This window comes from Haliotis asinina, chromosome 2, assembly GCF_037392515.1.
Source record: "Haliotis asinina isolate JCU_RB_2024 chromosome 2, JCU_Hal_asi_v2, whole genome shotgun sequence".
In the NCBI taxonomy this organism is placed as follows: Eukaryota; Metazoa; Mollusca; class Gastropoda; order Lepetellida; family Haliotidae; genus Haliotis; species Haliotis asinina.
This window is the reverse complement of record NC_090281.1, coordinates 31,030,254-31,053,091: the sequence shown is the minus strand read 5'-3', so window position 1 is coordinate 31,053,091 and position 22,838 is coordinate 31,030,254. Positions and strand designations below refer to the sequence as shown.

Genomic DNA, 22,838 nt, shown 5'->3' with positions numbered 1-22,838 from the left:
GATAATGTCAATCGGGGATGTGTTCTTTGTTACAAATTGATCGCATCTCTCTACCAATATCCACATACAAATACTTGAAAGCAATTGAAGCTGAGAAATCAAACTTAGTACTGTGCATGCGTGTGTGCGTGCGTGCGTGCGTGCGTGCGTGCGTGCGTGCGTGCGTGCGTGCGTGCGTGCGTGGTCCAATCTGATTCTCAGTGGAATGCTCAGTGGAACAATCACTGAAATCCTTATCATACACACAATGCAATAGGCAATAAATTTGTCAATATCAGTATATCACATCTCAGAAATTATTTCAAATATACTGAGTCAAAAAAGAAACTTCACAAAATGTAAATTTAAAATAATGAATACTTTTTCTCAGATGATACATGTATGTATCTGAAATGGGATCCCTGTCTTTTGACTCAAGAAGAACTTTAGCCATACCCACTCAAATCCATCCATTTGTCGTACAAATGATGTTAGTGCCAAATCAGGTTTTGCACATGCAGTCGATCACGTGCTCTTCTCATCGAAGTTTTCTTCATTAGCACGTGTGTAAATTGACCTCAGGAAATTAAAAAAAAAACACTTATAAATCACAGTTCTAACGGTACTTTAAAAGCCACGATTGTCAGGTGTGCAACGTGAACGTGGCATTAGCATGTTGCAAGCGGGATGATCAGTTATTGATGTCGCAAGAGCAATGAGATGCAGCTGTTGTATTGTGTGAGACTTGTGCAAACTTGCACCACTTCTGATCGCCCAAGGTCGGGTCGTTCACGAGCAGAAGACCGTCAAATCGTCCTGCGTCACCTACGTGACAGATTTCTGCCGGCTACACAAACCAGGGCTGAAATGTTTAGAGGTCGACTGTACTCACAGACCATTCGAAATCGGTTGCGGGCAGCCAGTCTCAATTCTCGACGTCCATATCTTGGACCAATATTAACGCCGTTTCATTAACGTCAACGTCTGCTGTGGGCCCAACGTCACCTCCGATGGACCCAGAGAGACTGGAATCGAGTCGTCATCGAGCGATGGATGCAGGTTTAAGCTCAGATTCGAGGACCGCAGGCATAGAGTCAGGTAGTCGACAGATTCGGGAGTGGAGGTGGCATGGTGTTCCCGTTTCAGACTTCTGGTCATCCGTGGAAACCTCACAGCTGCTGCTTACCGCGACCAGGTGCTCACCCCTGAACTCGTTCCTTTCATGGCGGCTCATGGCCCAGGTTATGATAATGCTCGGCCGCATACCGCGATGGCGACACGAAATTTCCCTCAAAACGCTGGAATCAACGTCATGGACTGGTGGTCATCGAGGTCCCCTGACCTTAATAAAATAGAGCACGGTTGGGATGCACTTGGGAGCTTCGTGGTCTTAGGAACCAACCTCAAAATTTACAGGAAATTGGCGCTGCCTTGCAAGAGCAATGGTGCAAAATCCCCAACCAGGTATTCATAAGCATCAGGCAGTCGATGAGGAGACGGTGTTTGGCAGCGGGGCGCGGGGCAGCCATACACAACATTGAACTGAGAAATTTCGAATTTTTATTCTTGTGACTTGACATTCTGTTTTGGAACGGCAGTGTACCATAATGGAACTGATTGTGGCACTGTCAGTGCATCGAGTACATCACACAGATCTCAGAATTGAAACAATAACAATTTAACCATCTTACCATCTCTTGTTCTTTTATAATGCCCTGAAGAAAGAATGTGATGTTTCTTTTTTGACTCAGTATATTTACAACATGCAATTGAACTCACCATCTTATTAATTTATACAGCTGTGCTGGAATATGAAATATAACATTCAATATGTCATTCTTGGTTTTACGTTTTACATGAAACGAGTGAGTTTGAAGAAAACACCATTTAAAGTCTGTTTGCCGTGAAATCGTACTGATGGATTTCACTTTGATCAAAAAAGTAAATCGAATGAAGTGAAATGAAGAATGCGAATGCTCATAATTTTTCATTGCTACCTGAAATCTCGGAGTTGTATTCATCGTAGGATAAAAGTTTTATATAAATAGCTATTATCTAGATATAAATAGCTATTATCTAGTTTCAAATCGCTATTATCAGGGATAGAATCTCCCTGCATGCTGTTAGTAATTTGCATTAAATGGGTGTGTGCACATTAAATGAAACACCGAGAACAAGTTGGTTTGGTCTAAATTAAGGCTTATCTCGTACCGCACGTGCATTTGATTCACTGTTTTGTCTACGTCACTCCCTCCCTTGTAATAAATGCAATAAGGGAGGCGCACCCACCGATCAAGGTATATTGCCCACTACATTTATTCGTGAACAGAAATATACACTTAAATGCACTGAAACTGAGGTTTCAGTTGTTTCAGCGAACGTGCAGGATATCAACCCACCACTATATACATACAACACTCCAAATGTAAGCTGGTTTCCGGAACGCTGAAACTGGGAAGAGACGTCAAGGAAACCAGTTGGTATCCAGTGGGTTTCCTATAGTTTGTAACCATAAAATGGCTTGCGAAGTGGGCACTTAACAGTCTGTGCTGTGACATGCAGAAAAAATTGTGAGGCCTCAATACTCTCTGTAGATACTTTAAAAACACACGTCCGGTCAACACACAGCTTAAGAACTCTGTCTTCCACATTCACCAATCTGTCGATTGCGTTTGAATCTAACACGGCGCTTGTGTGTTTCAGTCCCCTTGTTTTTCACTGTTTTGGGCAAAGTTTCATTTCATTCAAACTCAGCGAATATTGAATCAGTTGTTTAAATCACTTCAAGCTTTAAGATGTTGATTAAAGTGCCCATTCAGCACACAAAACGTTGCACTCACCTTGGAAGTGTAAGTGACCAACCCACCTTTAAGTGAACATATGACTGTCAAATTTTTAGGGTGTTCGCACACTTTTTGTTTGTAGTATATATAATATATTAATAAGACAAAGAGGTGGTTGGGTAGCCTAGTGGTAAAGAGGAACTAGTCAAATGGGCTGTGACAAAAAGTCCTAGTCATATGGGCTGAACAGAAAAAAATGTTTAGACAGGTTTTACATTATTTATTGACACAAATAACATTGAAACATAATATCATCATATTAAGTAATAAAATGTAGTGGCATGGTAATAGCTAAGCACGTTTCCAAGTTTTCATGTAATGGCAATATATATAGTTCAAAATTTACTTAATTAACACAAGTTCACAAGCTTGCATGGCATGTGGTCGTATTTTTGAGAATTTGGTGAATTATTGCATGGTATATGATGATGAATGTGTGCATATCTAAATAATTCCCTGTTGTACTTCAAACATATAAATGTACGTATAAAACTGACCAAAATGTTTTTTATAAAGATAAAGCAAGGGGTATCATCGTCATTAAGCAGAATTAAATGAAATCTCATTGAAAAACAAAAACAAAACAGAAAAAGAAAACCAAAAAACCAAAAAAAACCAAACAAACAAAAAAAACAAAAAACAAAAAAAAACACAAAAAAACAACAACTTAGCTCCCAGTCTCAGTTGAGAGTGACACGCTGACAGATGATCCAATCGAAACCGCCAATCGCTAATTAACCAATCAAAAAAGTGCGACCTGTTGTTCTTCGGCGCTGACTTCCAGGAAGCACGAGTTCATGTGTCACCTGTGATTTAGATGTAAAGTAAGGTATGTAAACGGTGCCATTAATGCTTGTATAGGTGATGAGTTCTGTCTAAGTTTGGTCTTGAAAGTGCCTTGTATGGTGTATGAAAGATTAGTGTCAAGCAGGGACCTGGTGAGTGAACAAGAACACTGGCGTCACTGTGTTAGCTTTTCTTTCTTTTCGTTTCATTTTTGCGCTCTTTTCCCGATCTTAGCGCTAAGTTAGTGGAAAGTGACATACCTTAACATTAACTTACGACTTTAGGGCTTCGAAAATTCATTTTTTCATTTAGGCAAATGCAGCAACGTGTCAAGCTACTGGCTGATTCCAAAACTTCATTTGGGTTGAAGGCAGCACTTCCAGCAGACATGCTTTTTTCTGCCACTGGTCGTTTTTGTCAAGTTTTGTAATTCCCCTGAACCGATTGTTTAAATTGAAAACTTCTCAGTCTCCTACTTACACCATTGATCCAAAATATCCAACTGCCCATGGATACACCAATTAAGCTGGGTTCTACTTAACCCCCTGGATGCCACAGGGACATATATGTCCTTCTTCTACATACCGCACTGGAAAAGTACAGTAAATTTCTAAATATACCACACATATATAAATGCTTCACAGTTTTGAATTCTGCGGAAAATTCCCAGTTTCTTGATACCATCCATTATTATCTCAGACCATGCTAAAGTGCTTAAAATTGCCTTTCAAAATAGGCTTCATCGTAAATGTCGTCAACTTTCAAACTGTACAAAATCAAGATTCACAGCGTTATTTGCAGTATGTTTTGAAATGTGAAAATCGGATAATTACTGGGAGTAATGAATTTCAAAAATAGCATATCAATGATCACTGATGTCAAGTTTTCATGTAACCAGTAATGATAATTCTGAAACGTCACTGATGTACCCAGAATCGGTTGGGATGTTTTCGAAAATACACTTACACGAACGCCGAAGTGCGCTTTCCATCATATTGGATTGTGTTTACAAAATCACGTTTCGGGAAGGCCGGTATTGAGACGCCTATTACATCATGTATACTTCATAGTTAGCTGCGACAAATGCATCATTGAATTCCCCAAGCATCTTAGAATCAAATTACAAGTGGTCTTTGTCACCAATACCAACTGTCTAGACAAAACGAAACAAAACATACATGGTATGAAAACGAACGCTGTGCTCGAAAGACGGCGCTGACTGAAATGTAAACAAAGAAAAATTCCAATTTTACACTGCGTAGCATTTTCGGAAATTTTCCAACATCCAGACGTCTAATCATTGCATTCGATTGCTCAATACGCTTAGTATATTCAGGGGAAGAGTATCGTAGCAAGAAAAAGCGAATTGAAAATAGATACAATGAAAGCATTTGGTAATTCATAAGAAACTGTCAAACTTTTAGTGCAGCGTGACGCCATGACTGACGCAAAATCACGCAGAACGACAACAGTACTTATTGGCATTTCTGGCTTCTTCCATCAATTACAATGTAAACGATAAGAACATATAACAATACACAGATAGTCAGAATAATTCTGATTACTTACATCTCACATTTATGTACAAAAGATACCTGAATCAAGCAAAAAGTCCTCGCAAAATCCTGTGTAGCCTTCTCAGCGAAGCAGCCATTTTGAAAGCGGTCGTCGGTAGTGATGTCACACGTCAACTTAGTTGCACATGTTAGGCAATTTCTTTGAGGTGAAGGTCGGTTGAACAAGAGTAAACACAATGCCCATACCATTCCGATTGCACTTTCAGTATTGTGATGTATATTTTGCGCATCGTTCAGATAGTTTTTCAGGAAATTGATTTCAGTATCTACATATATCCATGTTCAACACCATATCATGTGTGGATATAAGGCATGCGTTTTTATTCTTTGAAAGCTTTTGATTGTTTGAATAATATTTACATGGGAAATTGACTCAGTAAGTGTACTATACCACATTTTAAGCCTCTGCACATGTGTTGGAAGATCACATGTAGCCATTACGGCAACATGTGCTTTAGTTCCCGTGATGTGCAATATTCAATACGTTGGGACAAATATTGCAGTTTCATATGAACAGGTTGATAAACAGCGATTTAATTCCAACTTATAAGTAAAACGGATAATATTAATGAAAATGATTTGCACTTTTTATGAAAAAATGTAGTTGCACACATACTACTATTTAAAGGAATTGTCTTGTTCATTGTATTGGTTTGTGTCGTTTTTATGAATATTAATTGACCAGGTGCGAGTTTGTCAAAAACGTTTCATGATTCATTATCATTTTTTTCGATAATAAAGTCAATTCAAATTCGATTGAAATATATCTGATGGCAGAATATCTAACTCAAACAATATTTATACGAAAATTGTTAAAAGTATATAAACCTGGTCATGTATTAATTTGGACAAGCCTTACGTCCATATTCTAATACTTCTGTACTGAAAAAGCGATCTCTTTGTACCTTTCATTGCATACTTATGAAGGGAATTGATTTCATAATCATAAGAAGAATAGTCTATTTCCTAAATGAATACTCAATGAATATTCAGGTGTTGTGAAATTTACATTTACGCTAAATTGATGCTAGGCAGGTGCGCATGTTGCTCACAATAGGATATGTAGTTAAACCATGTAATTGTTGATACATTCAGGACACTATTTCAGTGACAAAACCATTCATTTTATATTTTGGCTAAAAAGTGTTGAATTCTGACACAGAAGCCGAGATCTTTCACACATTGAGTGGAAATTAGGTTAGATATATACTAATCAGCAACCAGAGTCGTCTTTTTCCGATGTCACAAAATGCACAAAACATGCCGTGACATCAACTAAAATGTCGCATTATTTTCAGTTATTTCATTACATTTGAAAATGTGGCTGTTACTCCGTTAATAATGATGGAAAATTAGTAAAAATACATCTACTCAAAGAGGAGAATATGGGAATCTAAGAACTAAAATATGTATCGGATAGGCACATCCAAATCACTATTACCTGCTTTTTTATGTAGTACACTGGCATCTTTTCTTACAAATTGTGAAACTACCAAAAGGTATCCTCGCACATTGGGGAAATTTGTATTGGAATAGTTTGGTTCACTGTGAACTAAATATAACAAAAATATACTGTTGGTATCCACAGCAAATTCTCTCCATGTGATCGGAGTTTCATTGACCTAGTGTAAATCATGGCTGAGTTATGCCCCCTTATCTTTATACGTGCATGACCTCTCTGTCGACGTTTGACGTCATAGAAGAAAATCGATTTTTGACATTTATTGCAGGTCATTTTTTATTTTGTGAGTATGACGTTATGCATTAGCACATACATCCATTTCATATACACTTATGTCGTTCAGATATCAAGCTGTATTTTCTTCGCTCACACTTTCCGTTAAGATGCCAAATTAAAAAAATTGCAGCAGAGTGTTTTTATTGGTGCACAATAAAAAACGGAGAAATTTACTGTTTTTCAACACACACAAAAGTTTGGGACAACTTTTAGCAGTGCCAATTTCTCAAACCCCTGAGGTAGCCGCAGTTATATTTATACCAACGGATAGGAAATTAAATATTCTACATTTCTGTGCAATTTTATAGCCGTACGCAGATCCAGTACCATGCGAACGCAAATCTCGCACAGCGTTCACTTTTCAAATCTTACGAAAATGTGCGCCTGAAAAAAAACTCAGCATCCAGGGGGTTAAGATAATATATGTAGTGTTTACTAACATGTTAGTGAACGCTATGTATCTTAGCTAGCTTGGTTCCAAATGTACCCAGCACAATAATTGCCCCTCACAAATATGGATATGGTCATAATTTGTAGTCAGGTGTGTGAACTAAAATTATCATGTGACCCCTCTATTGTCCGGGTGGAAAATGTTGTTGCCATAAGGATTATGAACAGCTACTGACTAGCGACCAGTTATTGCCATTTTTTAGCGTTATTTAAAGATTTGCACCTCTGTTTCTTAACATAGTGAAACAAAATTTATCTTGATGATGGATTAGCAATTCACCAGTTTCCTGCTTGTTTACAGTTTCCAGTCATGTGTTTCTGAAATGCGGCCAACTGGAAGCGCAGTAGTGTATAGTGTGCTAACAAGACCAGTTATTGCCATTTCTGAATTTTTCATGTTGTTCACCAAACGTGACATAAATCTGGTAATAAAACTATAGTGTTTCAAGTAATGAATTTAATAGTTTTATTATTAAAAATTCTCGACGAATTTCATTCACATAAGTAGTATTATCATGCTTTTAACCAAAACATAGAAACTTCAATTCAGTTGGATACAAGGTCGCAATAAAGAAACAAAATATTGTTTTGCTGCCTTTAAACGTACTCTTGATGAAGTAAGTTTTGGTTCATGCTAGATGATGACAGTAGGGGCCATTCTAGTTTCGAAATATCCCAGAAAATTCTGAAATGATGAATTCTTCAGTATTCCTATGGTTAGACATGAAATTGGAATGAAATAAATGACTTTTTCACGAGCGATGAATTTATTTTTGTTTTCTCTAGGCATAGCCAATAGCATAGTTACAGTGAGATTTGACCTTACTGACAAGTTACAGGGCCAGGGCCTACTTTCAAAAAAAAGCACTAAAGTATCTTAAATCACCTTAATCTTTGTGTAGTGTTAAAGAACGGAGTAAATGTTAACCTGAGTAAAGGTTGCTTCGTGAAAAGTGCCCCTGGACCAATTACGTATACTCAAACCTTGATTGTTTGACCCCATTGTCACTCAGAGTGGTTCAAAGAGGCCCAGTCTTCCAAGGCCTTGCCATGGATCTCCAGTACAATAAGTTAAGATTGAGATGAAATTCAGATTGAGATGATTATGCCTTTGAATGTATGAAAGTTATTTGTTCTGAATGTAACATGAGTATTATAGAAGTTGATTGCCACTTGATATTGGTGTGGCCTTGTTAATAAGATTTGACGGAGCAACCTATACTCAGTTTTCATCACACGTTTTCCTCTAACTTAGTCTAAGAATGAGTTACACCAACTTTTGTCATCACAGAATGTGAAACAAGTTAAAAACTTGTATATTTCTGAAGGGAAACTTGCCAACTATATTATCTACATCTTCTTTTGTATGTGCAGTCATTATTATTTTGCAGGTATGCAGATACGTTTTGAGCAGATATGAAAATTGCTATGAATTCCAAGTTTGCTTGCAGTTTGAAACTGCAAGCAGAGATTATCTAGTACCCTATGGACAAGCAGAATACCACTATTTGATACTGTTGTCGCAGGCATCAATTGATGGAATTTTTTAACCCCTGAATAGACTTCACATTGTTTTAAGGGTTGGTGGGGTAGCCTAATGGTTAAAGTGATTGCTTGTCATACCTAAGGCCCTGGTTCAATTCCCCACATGGATACAATGTGTGATACCCATTCCTGGTGTCCCCTGCTGTGGTATTGCTGGAAAAGTGTCATAAAACACAACTCGTTCACATGCCTTTATTGTGTCTTGAGTAAGATTTTCAGCTTTTCAAACAGGCTTTCTCCTGTTTCAGTTGTGATTGAGCCATGTCCGAGTTGTCTGTGCCAGATCCTGAAGAACTGTTGGAGTGTCCCTATGACAAGGTCCACATGGTGCGAGCAAAGCGATTCCAGTATCACCTCATGAAGTGCCGCAAGGTGGGTACCATGAAACCTGACAACACCAGCACATGTATAATCATGCACACAGTCAAGACCGGCATGAAAGTTTGCATGCCACTTTGCACCTATGTCATGATTATTAAAACATTGTCTGATCCCTGTCTATTCCATACTGCTGCATGACTTTCCTGCCCCAATAAGCAGTTTTTACGGTACCTGTAATCAAATACTGTCTGTTTAAACTGGCATGGGCATGAACAATCCAATCAAAAACTCATAATCCAATACACAAATTATTCTTTTATCATGCTAGATAATCGGGATGTAGTGATTGTGAGGTGATTCAGATGCTTGTAGGTTTACAATGATTATGCCTTATAAAACTGACTGAGGGATTGCATCAACTGTTTTCAGGTGACGTGTGTCAAAGTAAATTGTGACGTGTGTCAGGGTAAATTAAGAGAAGTAGGCATTGATTTCATTGACTCGTCAGTCACTTTATGTGCCGGTTTGGACAGGTTAGAATTGGCCTTCAGCAAGCCATGCCAGTTGTAAAAGGCAGGGTCAGATGGTAAGGCTAGCTGACTTGGCTGACAATGTCATTGCATCCCGTTTGCCCAGATTGATGCTCTTGCTGTTGATCACTGGATTGTCTGGTCCTGACTCTCATTTACAGACTGCCGCCATGTTAGTGTAATGTTGCTGAATGAGATGTAAAATTCACTCTCACTCACTCACTCACTCACTCACTCACTCACTCACTCACTCACTCACTCACTCACTCACTCACTCACTCACTCACTCACTCACTCACTCACACACTCACTCACTCACTCACTCACTCACTCCAAAGAGTTTGCAAAGTACATCATCACTACATGAACATAAGCAAACCAAGTTCTATGGGTAGTCAACTTCTTTATTGCAATGAGTGTGACATTTGGGTGTAGTAGATAGCGGTGCTTGATAATGATGTTAGTACCTACACCAAAATGTCGCACTCATTGCCTTAAAGAAGTTGTTTATCTTTTCTCAGTTAAGTAAATTGATGCTTATGATGCCTGATCACAGGTTTATCTGGTCCAGGGTCAATTATTTACAGACTGTCAACAAACAGCTGGAATAGTGCTGAGCGATGTTAAACAAATAAGAATCAATCATCTTTGTTTTTGTCATGAAGACTGTAAGCCTCTGGAAACAAAATGGCAGTTTAAAATAATGATGTCTGAATACTTGGATTCACTCACTTACCTTCCACCTTAATGCACAGTTGGACTGATGCTTATCAGTATTGAGGATTGCCAGCAATCTTTGACGAATGATGGCATTGTTTCAGAATTGGCCTGGATCTGAGTTTTCGGTGTGTCCGTTCAACGCTAAGCATGAGATGCCAAAGCCTGAGCTACGATACCACATGGCCACTTGCAGCGACCGAGCAGTCCTGGAGAAAGACATTGCTTATGGTGAGTGTGTTGGTGCCAGATCCTGCTGGAATCAGAACTGTTACTGCTTATGCTGATTTCATAATGTCATAAGGCACGTTCATTCTGTATATTTGAAGATTAGGCACACCATCCTCATTTCGATGAGTTTGATGGCCAACTGTACTTGACGACAGGGGTGGAAATAAATTTGATATTGCTGAGTACTCTGCTAAACTGGCACATGTAAAATCACTTTACATGATATTATTTCCACTGTATAGGTGACTTTGTTGTTCATTTTTTGATAAACACCATAATTAACATTGGAACGTTAACTGGACACTGGTACAGCATGACACAGATTTGCCGAACAGAAAAAAACTCTTGACCACCTGATCACTTGGTCACCTCTCATGATCTTCTTTAGGTGCTTGGCAGCAATTAGAACCCAGAATCCCTGCAGAGCTTTGAGTTCTTTTGAGTTCTTGTTCTCATACCAGGCTCTGCAAATTGAGACGTTATATCTCCTTGCTTAACACCTCTAGAACACAGGTTTCTTTTCTTGGCACATTATTTCAGGTGTAGCTGTTGCTAGGGATGAAAGTAGTACTGCAACGGTATATGGTATTAGTGGAACTGCGGCATTTCGTTTTTGGTTTGGTACAACATATTGTATTCCAAAAATTCTTCTGTTTTTAGAATCATACCGTCATTTTATCGGCCTTTTTAAACAAGTTCTAAAATGTCTAGAAATCAAATAATTTGGTAAAAATCTATGCATTTCTTAGCTAGATGGCCACTATTACATATATATATATATATATATATATATATATATATATATATATATATATATATATATATATATATATATATATATATATATATATATATATATATATATGATTATATACCTCAGTATGTACTGTACCGTACCATACCTTGGTGAGAGTGTTTCACCTTTAGCTGTTAGTAATTTTGGCCAAAGAAAGAAAGAAACAAACAAATACCTATATCCATTCGTTTGGAAGCAATATGAACCTTTTGCTGCAGCCATTGTGCATGTTTGTGTGTACTGGAAGCACATTTCTGCTTCTTATAAACATCTGAATCTAAGTTATGAAACCTGGACTAAAATATATACAAAATACTGGGAGTTCATCTTGAGGGTCACTTTATCGCTTTGCAACTGTTACAGAGAAGAGCAAGATGAATGAAGAGGGGACGTTCTTCAAGGGATGCACAGATGTACCGCCCTACACCAAACATATGGCCTGTGATGAGAGCTGGGATATGGGTACAGTATAAGCTTCTTTAATTTCATAGGAGAATGAGTGAGTGAGGTTGGTTTTACTCCGCTTTTCGCAGTGGTCCAGCATTGTAAGATTTTGGGGAAAACCAGACATGGGCTTCACACACTGTACTTATGTGGGGAAAGAAAATCAGGGTGTCAGCATGACTTGATAGGGAGTACATATGATGCCATGACTGTTTTTTAGTTACTTGTTCAGAAGACATGAAATTTACCTCAGGATTCTTGTCAAAATGTGGCAGTGCTGAAAGATCACTATTTAAGACAAAGTATGTAATTGTGGTTTGTACAGTCTGTCTCATTTTCTCGCTTTCCAAACAGATATCCTGAGCATGACCTAAATTATAGGACATGGGGGTAGCCTAATGGTTAGAGCGTTTGCTTGAAATGCAGAAGACCCGATGAAAGAATTTGTTTGCTTGTTTAGTGCCCTGGACTTGGTTGACACATGTCATTGGTTCCCAATTGTGCAGATTGATAGTCATCATGGTCATGTTGTTGATGACTGGATTGTCTGACCGGATTTACAGACAGCTGCCATATAGCTGGAACATTGCTGAGTGTTGTATAAAACTAAACTCACTCAGTCCCTCTGACTTCAATCACTATATAACCACCTAAAGTCTGGACTAGTATAAGCAGCCACATATACACACGTGCACTTTGTCATATGAGTGAAATATCCTCAAGTACAATGTTGGACCCCATTTCACTTCATCTCACTTCCTCAGCCTAATGATGAACAAACTAAAGCATCATTAACTGCTCTTTAGCTGAAACTAAGACTTTGTTAGCTTAAGTAATTGAGTGTAGTTTATCTATTGATTGACATCTTGATGATTGATCTGCACAAATGGAACACAATGAAGAGTATCAACCCATTCAGTTAGCCTGATAATCATGCGTTTCTGAACACTAAACCTAACCAAGATCTACAGTGGTTATACTGTAAGAAGTTTTCTACAGTCTCACTGTATCTTTTTTCATAGAGATGAATTCCTGTCCAAGAATCGGAGTGGAACCTGAGTTCTTTGACAAGTTCAGGTTTATCAACCTCTCAGGGTAAGTATATTGACGTTAGTATCAGTTTAGATTAGGGTTGATACTGTTGACATCTGAAGACCCAGTTTGCTGTACTCCTGAATTTGAACTTATGCAGCCAGTGATAAAAATGCTCAAAAAAAAAACGACAAAAAATAATGTAACACATTTGCTAATAACAATCATGTGCATGCTGAAAATATCACTTCATGTGCACCAGTGTGTTGTCGGTGTCATACTTCGTCTTGCTGAAGCTGCAGATTTGATTCTTCGTACAGGTACATGGTACCCGTTTCTGGTGTGCCAGGCTGTGATGTTGCTGGAATATTGCTGAAAGCAGCCTAAAGCCATACTCACTCACTCAATTTGGTGAAATTTGTTAGTTGGATGTCTATAGATCCACTGTTATACCTAGTCCTGATGCTCTCTGTATGTATGGGCCAAGCTACTGTGTCACCCAAAATTGGAGGTGAGCTAGCTGAGTGGTCATTGTGTTTGCCCATCACGAAAAGCAGGTTCAGTGTATGAAATACGTGTGTCTCAGCGGTGATATAGCTGGGATTTTGTTGAAGGCAGTGTAAAACTAAACTAAATATACAGCCATTGTGTCTTATTTGTTGATAGAAATGTGATAACATTTCTCATGTATTTAGTTGTGAGACCTGAAACACTCACAGACACACGCTTTATCCACAGATATGCCCAGTCTCAAAAGCGTCAATATTACGAGAATCTCAAATCTGAATTTGAAGGGCAGTAAGTATACTGACAGTTGACAGTAACAAAAATTTGTAATTAAGTTTAGATGGAATGGTCAGTAGGTTTGAAGAAGGTGTGTCAGTGACTTGGGGAATCGTCTAGTGTTGGGAATTAGAAACAAGATGCACTGGAGGACTTGTGGTGAACGATTACTGATTATGATCAAAATAGATACATTTATATATATTGTTATCACAATCAACAATTGTAGGTTTTTTCCTGAGGTTTTTTATTGTTAATGTTTTTAATAACTAATACTGTCATGCAATGAAATGCGCACATGCAAGAACGACAACTGAAATTGTAGTTAAACAGTATAACTATATGACCATGCACAGAATAAATTTTTACTTTTGAGCATGTTTGTTCTTGAATATTTGTCAATTTCAGTGGTTAATTTACTTACTTCAAGTATATTTTGTTACGGTTAAGAATTTGCCGTGACAAAAGGTGTAAGAAATCCCGTGCAAAACAGCAAAACGGAAAAAAGACAAGTATAACACATTCAAGTATTGTATTATTTAGCAAAGAGCACAAGTTATACAAAGTCACATGTCAATTTCACAATACCAATTTCAAACACTATACAAATGAGACAAAATCTAAGGCAATGGGTCACAAAATATATAGCAAACTCGCCAAAGTCGAGAGAGAGACAGTCATGCAGAATGTAACACAGCGAGTGGTCTGAAGTCAATAATCAGAAAGCCAAGGGCAGATAACTCCAATAAGTACTTCCAGAAAGCCTGCCACCAAAATCTTAAAAGTGTTGACCATCTATTATACGAAATGTGACCCATCATAATTATTATTCAAGACACTAAGCGTTGTGACCCAATGATAATTATTACAGAAAATATACAGAAAATACACACTCGTATCAGCATACTAAAACAGCAAAATTCTGATTAATCTAAATTGTGTTTTTTTTACAGTCGATAATCATTGGTAATCCTTCCTTTGAGCGATTTAAGGCTATTATTGATTATTATCATTGGAAAGTTTTTTTCAGGCTACGTAATTAAGTGTGTTAGAAAGTACTGACATATGAACTATGTTTCATTTGGCCTTGTCAGTAATTAGCACATATGAACACAAGTATTTTATTATGTCTAATGTGTAGGACTGTCAAGAAGCCATTTGGTGGCAAGAATCCATCAGGCAAACTACGGCTTCCACAAGAATCCTCCAAGGCCTCCAAGCTTTCAGAGCATCAACAGCCCGTACAGCATCCTGCCAATGTGTTTGCCTATTCTCTGTCCATGGCAGGCCTAGGCCGAGGAAGGGGGAAGTCAGGTTAGTGTGTTGCTCTCTGTCCATGGAAGGCCTTGTTCAAGGGTGCGTCAAGTCAAGTCACTGTGTTGCTGTCTGTCCATGGAAGGTTTGGTCCAAGGGAGGGTAAAGTCAGGTCAGTGTGTTGCTGTCTGTAGATGGCCGGCCTGGGTCATATGAGATGGAAGTCAGGTCAGTATGCTGCTCTCTGTCCATGGCAGGCCTGGTTCAAGGGAGGGTCAAGGCAAGTCAGCGTGTTACTATCTGTCCATGGCAGGCCTGGTTCAAGTGAAGGTCAGATCAGATCAGCATGTCACTCTCTGTCCATGGCGGGCCTGGGTCCAAGGGAGGTTCAAGTCAGGTCGGTGTGTTACTCTCTGTCCTTGAAAGGCGTGGGCCATGGGATGAGCAGGTCAGTGTGTTGCTCTCTGTCCATAGCGGGCCTGGGCCGTGGGAAGGGCAACTCATGTCAGCGTGTCACTCTCTGTCCATGGCAGACCTGGGCTGTGGGAGGGTCAAGTCAGGTCAGTGTGGCTTTCTTTGTCCAGGCAGGCATTAGAAGGGTCTGTTTCTGTGTTTCCTGGTAATTTGTCACAAGAGATGTGTGTAAGGTCTCCATGGTTACAAGAATAACAACTTACTTCAAACATACATATACAACATATAGACAGGATTTCCTTTATATCACACACCACACTGGCATGATGGTTTGAATCAGGTGAATGATCAAGGTGAGATGCTGCTTTGTGTCCAGGTCACATGTCTCCTGTATGTTCAGCAGTTGATGCTCAGCCAGTGGGGCTTGGTACCGCCAATATCTTCAACATGGGAATCGGGAGGGGGCTGCCAACACCAGCCATCAGAGGTTAGTCAGTAGTCTATTATAATGGAGGAAAAGTCTAGATTTGGATGCCATGACAGAATGCTAGATGATCATGAGTAACCGGCAGAGATACCAACCTCTTTAGTTTTATTGTAGATGCTACGAGGTTTAACCTCAGACTACACAAATATGACTGCACTAGAAATTCTACCAAATTTGAAGAACTTAATTTATTACTATTTGGATTTATAGACTAAAACATATATATATTTTTTTATTCTGACTCATGCCTATTATGCTTGTCTTCTTCTTCTATCCGAACATATTAGAACACTTGAATCCCTTGAAGTTCCCTTCATTGAAGAGGACGTAAAATCAACACTCACCCACACGTTGCCTCCCTTTAGGGCGTGGTCTGGACGCAATTTGGTCACATGACCAGACATCTTGCCACTCTCTTGTCATCGCCCTAGACGATGGATGTGAGGGCACCTGGATCCCGATATGGCACCATATCGTTTTAGTTTTTTACCTTGCATCATCTAAATTTGTGCTGTATCCGGGTTTTTTTGTCTGTATATTTACATTATGTAGCAGAATTATTACCAAATTGTATGTGTTTTATTTGTAGTTTGTCAGGCATAGAAAAGATCATATTAGAAGGCACAGCCAAGTCATGTTGGGCAAAAACACAAAAAACACTAGTAATCATGTGCTACCTGCTGCTGATATTCATTATTTTAGTGCATTGCCTGGCAGCTCCCTCTGCTACAGTGGCGGGCTCCGTCTCCTCCTAGAAGTAATTGTCACCTACCAAAATGTCATCATCCCTAGACCATCGTCTGTGGTGAAAAAGGAAGACGACAGTCGAAAAGACTTCGTCAAACTCCTATCGTGGTTCGTCACAAAAGTCATGGTTCATCACAGACGTGGAGATCATCCCTCCAGATGAAGCAGATGTTTTTATGACCCCCTGATCTCCTGCCAGAGATTCCAGTCTTTAGTCAACGTGTTATGATGGCTAGTGCAACGACAGGGTCAACCCCTACAGCTGTCACAGACACGAGGTTTGTCATCCCCTTTGTCTCAACCAGAAGGTTCAGCGCAGAGCTTCGATCCAGGTCTGTTTGTGCAGCAAGATGATGTCACTGATGGAGCAACACTTCGCAGAGGAGCAGGCCGCCAGAGCTCTACAGTCGTCCACTCCGATGTCGTCAGCTGGACCAAAAATGCAGTAGTCATGGATTCCTGCATGAAAATGCTACTGAAGCTATCAGAAGCCTACCTGTGCAGTTACTCACATACGAGGGTCCAGCGCAAGGACAGCAGAAGTTTACAGTCTACCTGCCAGGAGGAATGGACCACCTCCAGACTGCGCAGCTGTAGGGACTATCCATGTAGACATGGTACAAGTTGCCGTAAACGTGGGTCTTCATCAGGGTAGGATCATCATAGCTCTGCATGCAGGAGTCATCGTCAAGACTTCACCTGCACGACGGCACATGAACTCTTTAAGAAATGCTTGGCAGGATTGATCACCTGCGTGCAGGTCATGAAGCGGATGTCATTTTTTTCCAGACATGGAAAAAACATCTTGGATTGCTGGTCCAGGTTTGGAATTAGAATCACCTTCCAAGAATCTATTGACTTATGAGATGACTGATGACAATTTTGATGTGCTCTTCATTCTGCCGAATGAACCTATACCTATACGTAGCAAGTGCTACGATCCACTAGTTGTAGCACAACAATTAACAGTTCCTCAACGTGACGGATTTGCAAGCCAGTACATGCACTAAAGGTAGGCTACTCATGAGTGAGTACTGATATTACGTCCCCTTCAGTGAAGGAAATTTCAAGGCATTCAAGTGTTCCACTATGCTCTGATAGAAAAAGGAGACAAGCATAATAAGCATGAGTCAGGACTAGTGTAAAATATCAATTTTAATCAGAAAGTTACATATTGATAATTGCATCCTCAGACACAACGAACATCATGATTGTGTGATCTCAGTAACTTTGATGACCAGTCACGGTGCAAACCTTACCATTCCACATATGAAATGACCTTTATAATGACACGTCTGCAAATGGCACAGATTTGCTGACCAACAAGTCCAGTACAGCCATGAATTCTGTAGTCCCAGCAGCCAATAGCGTATCTGCACGTCCAACCAGAACCAACAGTGTAGTCCTGGATTCAACTGGACAACAGAACATCCAGCTACACAGTCGAGGTGAATTAAATATTGTTAAAAGTGAGGTGGGAGGTAGATGGCTAGAATTGCCTCCTCTTGGCTGTTGGTGGCCCGAGGGGCCTTGTAAGGGTGATCTCACGAGAAAAAAATGGGTTTCTTTGTTATTGTAACTTTCTTTATTATGATATAGTTCCAACTGTTGTAGGTCTTTACATTTTAATGCTTATATGTACCCGAAGGAGGATCTTCTTCAAAGAATCAATAACCTCTACAGGTTTGTACGAATATTCTAACTATATTACAGCAGTCTGTACCTAATCGAGTCTGGACCAGACAATCCTGTGATCATCAGCATTAGCGTAGATCATCACAACTGGGATACTGTGAAGTGTCAGTCAAGTGAATGAGCCTTGGACTACCCGATTCTGTTAGGTGCCCTTAATGATGAGTATGGGTTATTGAAGATCAATTCTAACCTTGATCTTCACTGTCCACACATACTTGGCGCACCCATATGATGACTGATAATTGCCTTGAACGTAATGTTTGATCCACTGACTGATTATTTGTCATTGGCCCATGGCTTGCCAATAATTGTGGTGGTGTTCTTTCAATTTTCTTTTAATGCCATGATGTGCTAGAGCTATCATAGCAGACTCACCCCTTTTCAAAACCAGTCATGGACCAACAGCATATGGCACCTTCTGCACACGTGTCCTCATAAGACCCATTTTGAAAATGGGTAATCTTAAAAAAAGGAAAAAAATCAGAATGACCAGGCTTCTTGATACCTCTGAAATGAAGATTTTTTTCACAATAAAAATCTGAAGGATCCTTATTAAAGTAGTAACGCAATATTATGAGATCTTAATCTATTTATTAGATCTTAATCTACTTGCACCAGATGCAGCCTGAGATATAAACCTAGCTTCAACTGCCAAGTGCACTGCTTTTTTGGGGCAGTATGTAATGAAAGAAATATGCTTTTGAATTATTCAGTGTTTACAGAAACATGAGGTGACGTAATAATGCTCATAATGTTATATTTATTGTTTATTTATTTCTCCAAAATTGACTTGCAAGTTGGACAAATATATAAGTTGCACTTTGTAATATTGGGTTACACCAGTGCAAGTAACAAAGCATTAAACTGAGCCCAGTTTAATATTGTTTGATAATAACATAAATGGGACTTGATATCCAGTTCTGCAACCATGATAATAAGATGACCTACCAATTCATACCACACTCAAAGATGGTTACAACATATTCATAGCACTTTAATCCTTTTTAGGTACCAAATGTTCCACAGATCTGAAAGCCCAATAGGAGACAGTCTCAGATGCAACTGACAGTGTTACTGGATACGATTTGACTCGAGTGTACGAAGGTCCTGTTTTTAGCTGTTTTGATATTCTGATGTTCATTTCAGATGATCCTGACATATCTGTGGAATCTGAGTCAGAAGACTTTGTCACAGACTCAGGAATTGCATTCAAAGTAAGGCAGGCAATATATTCTTGTTTCCAAGTGTAAGTAACAAATTACTGGTGAACATTACAGATTAGTGCAATAGCAATTTCCATGCGTAGGCATTTCTTTGCTGTTGCCAAAATCATTGAGTCCACTTCAGGACACAGCAAGATAACCCATATCTTCCCTTCTCCCAGCGGGAAAGATACCCAATATCTGTCCGCTCAGTTTTGTGTGCCATGTTATAGAGCATAACACAATAAAATAATGGCCTCAGTCAGATATGGGCGTCTTCAGAGCAGCCCTAATATAGGGCAAGATATGTGAAGAGAGGGTGATAATCTCCTTCAAATGAGATTTTTATTTATTGTGAGATTCTGCTATAGGGATAACAATGTTCTATGTAAAAGTAAGATTAGCGTTTGAAAGATGTAATGCCAGTAAAAATTAGACTAAAGCATGCCTCATTTGTCGTCCATGGTGTTTTGATAGACCATATTTTAGTTTAAATGCCACTGTTTAATGTGGAAACCTTTTTCTTCCCTATCATATCCTTTGAAAATAGATCTATTTCACAAAGATGTGGGATTTCACAGGTGAAACCATTTATGGTTGAAATATTTATGTTTCTGTTTTCATCACAGGAAGGTGAGATCTCTGTGGAGAAAGTAGCAGTCAAGAGCACCTGATACAACCAAGCACGTGCAGTCATCCTCAAGAGATAAAGGTAAGTAGATGCTCATGAATTTGTGGCTCCAACGACTCTGTCATCACTTGGTATAAATGAATGCAGGGTGATGGGGTAGCCTAGTGGTTAAAATGTTGACCTTTCGTGCTCAAGACTCAGGTTTGATTACCCACATGGGCACAGTGTGTGAAGCCTGTTTCTGGTATCCCCTACAGCGATATTGCTGGAATACTGCTAAAAGTAGGGCAGTTATACTCACCATGAATGAATGTAAAATGGTTAGTTTTCATTATGTAGCCCCATAAATTTGCTAGGGTTAGTGAGTTTGCTTTTATGTGAAACTTGGTGAGGAGTATATTTTACTGTGGATCATTGTTGGATCCCTCATCTCCAGTATAATTTCAGTCATTAAACTCCCAGATTCTCCCAGAGTGAGTTGTTTCTTTTTGTCAGAACATGTTGATGAGCGAGTGAGTTATTGCTGCAGGGGAGGGCAGTTCAGAAATAGACTTAATACAATTGGGAATCGAACCCAGGTCTTCAGTGTCAATACTTATATCACTAAGGTACCCCACCATTATCACTGTAAATGTTTGTACGATTGCAGCACTTTCTGCCCATGTTCACCTGTGAAGATATGGGTTAGAAATGATTTTCAGTAACCGATATGAGTCATAAGATGCAACTAAAAGCATCAGGTGGGCAGACTTCCTGACCTGCTTTATACAGGTCATCTTATCCCAATTGCGTAGATTAATGCACATGCTGTTGATCACTCCATTGCCTGGCCCAGACTCCATTATTTACAGACTGCAACCAGTCTGGAACTATTACCTGGAATGTTGCTTAGTGTTCTATAAAATCTAAATACAATACAATACAATACAATACAATACAATACAACTAGATATGTGTATAGCGCCAATATCCAGTTAGTTCAACTGCTCAAGGGCGCTTTGTTTTTCCCTCGATCATTGGATGTCCATCACAATGGTACATAGTAATTTCAATCTGAACTCCCTGGAGATCATACAACTTTTGCAGCCTACCGGGTGCACCAAGTTGATGTGGCTTTCCATCCTTACGAGGTACCCATTCACAGCTGGTGGACTGGGACAGATAGTCACAGTACTTTGTCCATGTTTACTGCACGTTGCATGTATTCGTGTGGCCACCATCTGGTCATCTAATAATGGATTCAAGGGTTCTTTTAAGTGCACAGGGATGTGTACTGCACTTTAGGGTTTGTCACAACACTGCGCACAAAGTTGACTCCTAGGTTTTCACACCCGGTCACAGGTGGGCTTGATCCCAGCACCTCCAAGCTCGCTGGATTAGTAGCCTTGCGCCTTAGACGGCTCGCCCACCACGCTCCCAACTAAACTCCCTCACTTAGTCTCTATGGCTGAACTACTGCTGAGTGTGCCACATTAAGCCACTCCTCCCTTATTAAAAAAACAAGCAATGAAATATCAACTATAACACTTTAAATGGCATTATATCAAATTTGAGTACTGGATTTTGAAAACACTTGAAGCTTTAAGGTGGGGTTTGCAAATAAAACCTTTTCAGTTTTGTCAACTTACATAACTGTTGACTGGGCACAGAAGTGTTTGAAAATAAATTGAACTGATATAGTGCTGCTTGTTATTTTCAGATTCAGTGTTATAACACTGCTTGTTATTTTCAGATTCAATGTTATATAACTGCTTGTTATTTTCAGATTCAGGATCATCTCCAAGAATCTGGATGTTCATGCAGTGTCTTTCTATATGTGCCAACAGGGCATAGTGCTTTATTTTTGTCTGTTTTGTTCTTAATGCCATTTGACAAAATGGTCAATTTTGACTGTTCTTTTATCTATATTTGAAATACTTAAAAAAAATGTATAATTTGTTCATCATCTTCAACATTTGCAAACACACCTAGGGGTTTATAAAAAATCATCTCAAACAATTGTTTTCAGAATATGTGCCACAGTACATTTTAGCATTGACTGTTATTAGCAAGAATAGTGCTCCATAACAATGTTTTGACTTAGTCTTCATCAGGGAAAAATCCCGTCCGAGAGGATCTTCAACGGCTTCCTGTACTGGACTGGATCGGTTTTAGTTGGCTCTGTTTTCTCTGCTTTCCTTGTAAATGCCATTTACAAACAGCTCCTCCATATTTTTTTCACCCCTCTATAGCACAGAGATAAACCTAGGATGTATTTATGTGGCATTTACACATCGATATAAAACCTAGGATGCATTTGTGTGGTATTTACACATCGATATATGTGATTTTATCCCCTCTAGCACAGGGATAAAGCTAGGATGCATTTATGTGGCATTTACACATCAATATATGATTTGTCACTGATATAAATTTGGGTTGCATCCTGTGGACACACAGTATTTGAAAACACTGCATCCCCGAAATAGAAGTGCAGCCTAACTAAAAATGTAATGCTATAAATATTGTTATCGTTCACTGCAGACATGCAATAGGCAATTATGTGAATCAGTTAAAACAGTTCCTGCAAAAATATCCCAGATTGTTTGTTGTAATAAGTTCAACCAATAAAAGCGTGTGTTTATAAAAATCTTCCT

At 39.1% G+C, this 22,838-nt stretch overlaps 1 protein-coding gene across 2 annotated transcripts; it reads left to right on the top strand.

Moving 5' to 3' along the window:
* Positions 1-3,533: 3,533 nt before the first annotated feature.
* LOC137272469 (protein D7-like) lies at positions 3,534-22,831 on the top strand. Of its 2 annotated transcripts, none has more exons than XM_067804850.1 (12): positions 3,534-3,651; positions 9,167-9,290; positions 10,591-10,717; positions 11,877-11,975; positions 12,980-13,052; positions 13,728-13,787; positions 14,914-15,086; positions 15,841-15,927; positions 17,985-18,122; positions 19,516-19,583; positions 20,201-20,283; positions 21,968-22,831. In XM_067804850.1, the coding sequence occupies exons 2-11, from the start codon at positions 9,180-9,182 to the stop codon at positions 20,243-20,245; spliced, it is 981 nt and encodes a 326-aa protein (XP_067660951.1). In that variant the 5' UTR covers positions 3,534-3,651; positions 9,167-9,179; the 3' UTR covers positions 20,246-20,283; positions 21,968-22,831. The 2 variants fall into 2 exon arrangements, with proteins under 2 accessions (XP_067660951.1, XP_067660952.1); XM_067804851.1 differs by having other exon boundaries at positions 3,585-3,651; positions 15,844-15,927.
* The last annotated feature ends 7 nt before the right edge of the window (positions 22,832-22,838 follow it).